Here is a 3,505-nt window from a genome sequence, read left to right as displayed (position 1 = left end):
GTACCATAGTGCGATGAATAATACGATGGTGAAAGAATTGCGACGTATCGCACCATAGGATGAGTAAGAGATGAGTAAGGCATAGACCTGTCTAGACCGTTCTGGAGTAGTACGGATTGTCCTAGACAGTACCAGAAGAGTCCGGAAGCATAGCTATAGTACACGAGCAGAGAGTCCCAAATATGGTAACATACTACATAAGCGACTACAGCTAAGCGCTAGGAGACGCATAGCCTCGTGTAGTCCGGACCGGATAAGTCCAAGTTCAACACTTACAACTGTGGCCCCCCGTCGAATGGAAAGCCACTGGAGGGGCCAAGTCCAGATGTCTGGGTCGTCGAAGCTGAATTGAATCAGTAGCGGCGGAAGACCGGGAACAACAAGCCCACGTTCGTGTGATACGCAACATATGACGGTTTGTGTCCTTAGTGATGACGGGGCGGAAGCGTGACAAGTCGATGACCCCTGGCATGCTGCGGCGGGAAGTCAAAGTTGTGGGAACCTCAGGCTCGTCTAGAGTGTACTGGCCTCCCTTCCTGCGCTCCTGGCGGAGAACATCATCAGCGACGTAATTCTAGCATCCGTTGTTACGAAGGGATCGGCCGCTCTGCGGCTCTCACGAGCCCGTCGGAAGCCTTATGTTGATTCTTCCCCTTCAAGCACAATCTTATACCCACGAATCAAGCATCCAGTCTCAACCGGGAGCGGTGACCAGCCGTCACCAGCTGCACAACGCAAGGGTGTCATAATAAATGCCAGGACGTAATACCTGCCATCAGCAAAAGTGTAAAAGTGTCCTCCAGGATTGTATGTGGCGCCTGAAGCGCCGGTTACGGCGCGAGACGGCGCGAGCACCCGATCTGGGAGTCAAGGAGGCTTGTCCGCACAATACTCACAATACCGTGCAAGACTTGCGGCGAGATTGCATGCCAGCGCGATATACGCTCGGGTTTCCATGACCTCACGAGTCAGCGCAACAAGGTAGGGTGGTCATTAGTAGGAAAGGAAACTTAACCAGTTGAGTCACGCAGTTCAGCATACGGAAAGTGATGCGTTAGTAGTGCCGCAGGAGACTGGACAGCGAGGCCGTGGCTCGGGCCTGGTAAGTGAGGGGACAGTTATTTGACGCTGCATTGTACGAGTTACATGGCGGCCGAAGTCTAGTTCCTCCCCTTCCCCAGCGCCGTCCGCTCGTCCGCCTCGAGCTCGTCGTCCTCCGCCTCATGCAACGTGTCCAGCCCCATCCCATCTGCGTGGTCCTCGTCCCCGTCCTCCTCAAGCGCCTCAAAGAGCGTCTGTATCTGATTGCGGTACAGCGAGCTCCGCCTGCCATGCCCCCCCATGCCCGTTCGCAGGGACGGGCCTTATGCTCCCAATAGGCGTCCCTGCTGTGTCGTTCCACCCGGCGATCAACATTCGTCCATGTATGCTCAGTCGCAGGTTCATCAAGCCGGACTCAAGGGCGGAGTGTGGGTGGTGGCCCCCGGGGAGAGTGCCGAGGTCGCGCTTGCGGGAAATCTCAAGGTGAACGCTTGGGAAGGTGGTGATGAAGCCGGTGAGGAGGGAGATGGAGTTGGCGGGGTCGTCCGTGTTGAAGCCTCGGAAGAGGATGACAGAGGCGACAATTGTCGCGGTGGAGAAGCTGACGTAGTACATCGGGTTCACGCTGTACGAAGTCAGCGCATCAGTCGGGGAAGCCACAGGGGAAAGAGGGGATGAACCTACACATTCGTGGAGAAGGTGCTGAGGGGCTTGTTTAAGTAGTTCATCTGGAAATGCAACGCACGACGGTGATGCCAAATACGTAGGTACTTATGTGAGTGAACTGGTTGTTCCCCGCGAGTGTCAGCTTGCCAGCGAGGAGCCGACCTTTCTGGTGAGGATGAAGCTCGTGCCGATGGCTGTAGAGCTCGAGACAGCAAGCGCAAGGCCGATGCGCTTGTCTTCTAGCATGGCATGAACGTCTAAGATCACGCATCCGGGATGGAAATTTGTGGGCAAGGTCCTCCGGGACTCGATTGCGCTGGGTAGCACGAGCAGCTCGTGCACTGTGGATGAGCAGCGTTAGGAAAGTGCGCAGGGAAGGAGATAGGATTATCTACGAGGAGGCCCGGTGAACGTACGGAGTCAGTTGACGGGAGTATAGCGGGTGGGGGCAACGAGAAATGTGGAGGCGAGGGCGAGGACGAGGGCGAGGGTAATCATGTTAATCATGGAGCGCGAGTGCGTGTTTAGCGCGGTGAACGTCGCGTAGGTGCCTACACGCGTCATAAGCTCTTCACCTTTGCGCTATAAAGAGCGTCCACATACAAAAAACGTCATGTCCATCTTCCCCTCGCCCCACTATCATCTCCCTCCCTCACAGAACTCAATCCTCAAGAATCAAGCGTCATGACTTCGGGCACAATGTTCTACCAACGCCCGTGCTTGCTGCCAAGTCTGATGGGCCGTCGTATGGCATTCTAGGAGGCTCTATGTGTATTTGGGGCGCATATATGCACCCCTTTGCTTACATACCACCCATGCAGAACACCTACACACCACTCATGGACAATTGAGATATCTGGTATCCCTTGACATAACTCGTCCTCTGTCGACGTCGCGCACTCACAAGGACAAAATTCCAAGGAGTTCGTTCCTCTTCTCCGATCTCGTTCGTGTTCAGCCCTCCACACGCGCACGCGGCAGACCTCTGCCCGCATGTGCCGCGTCTTTGGGTATCTTACCCAGACCTGCGAAGTGCGAGCGGAGCTCTTCTGCATGCGTGTTCACGTAGATGTTGAGTTGGCTGAGGATGGATATCCACACATCATCAGGTTTGTCGCTCGGCCGGAGTCAGCGCGCGCGCTTCATGCCAGCGATCTCGGGGCCTCCACATCCATGCTCTCTAAGCGGCACTCTGGAGCCATGACCCCGCGCGTGCGACCAGGGTAACGCTCCTCTCTCTCCCTCCTCTTCGCACGTCACGACGGCGAAGCTCCTTCAGTGTCACGTCGCCCATCACAGAGTCGCAACTACCGACACCCAGGATGGAGCGGCCAGGTGTTACGACTGACTGTCGAGCGAGTAAGTGGAGACGAGCGAGGCAGGCAGGAGCGCCGACGAGCTCTGATCGCAGTGAGACTGGAGCGGAGCTCAACAGGCAGGACTGGAGACAAGTTGTGTATTGAGCGAAGTATCTACAGAGCGAAATACACGATGGCTTACCTGGAGACAAGAGGTCGAAACTAGAGTCTCCAGGTAGCAAGGGATCCAGCTATATACAGGGAACGAACAATGGGCGCTAGAGAACAATAGCGTTGCCATGGGTACGGAGTACAAGGGGTGTAGGACAATAGCGGACGTGGGGACAAAGGGAGCTATTGTCCGTGTGTGGACAAAGGGAAACCGTAGCGAGTAGTGAACAATAAGGAAACGTACGAGGCAGTGGTCCGAATCGAAAAGGAAACGTGGCGCCGTGAGGGCGGTTCGTGACAGTACCCCCTCCAAAGGATCGTGTCCTCAC

At 55.8% G+C, this 3,505-nt stretch overlaps 2 protein-coding genes across 2 annotated transcripts; both read right to left on the bottom strand.

The window, feature by feature from the left end:
* Window positions 1–1,160: 1,160 nt before the first annotated feature.
* DICSQDRAFT_169670 (uncharacterized protein) lies at window positions 1,161–1,769 on the bottom strand (the record flags this gene model as incomplete). Its single annotated transcript, XM_007365288.1, has 3 exons — window positions 1,161–1,301; window positions 1,360–1,666; window positions 1,726–1,769. 3 exons carry the CDS (start codon window positions 1,767–1,769, stop codon window positions 1,161–1,163), a joined length of 492 nt encoding a protein of 163 aa, XP_007365350.1.
* DICSQDRAFT_59392 (uncharacterized protein) lies at window positions 1,766–2,098 on the bottom strand (the record flags this gene model as incomplete). Its single annotated transcript, XM_007365287.1, has 1 exon — window positions 1,766–2,098. A coding segment is annotated over one exon (333 nt), but the record flags the coding sequence as incomplete, so codon positions are not given.
* Between the last annotated feature and the right edge of the window lie 1,407 nt (window positions 2,099–3,505).

Source organism: Dichomitus squalens (assembly GCF_000275845.1).
Source record: "Dichomitus squalens LYAD-421 SS1 unplaced genomic scaffold DICSQscaffold_11, whole genome shotgun sequence".
NCBI lineage: Eukaryota > Fungi > Basidiomycota > Agaricomycetes > Polyporales > Polyporaceae > Dichomitus > Dichomitus squalens.
The sequence above is the reverse complement of the archived record's forward strand: the minus strand, read 5'-3'. Positions and strand labels throughout refer to the sequence as shown.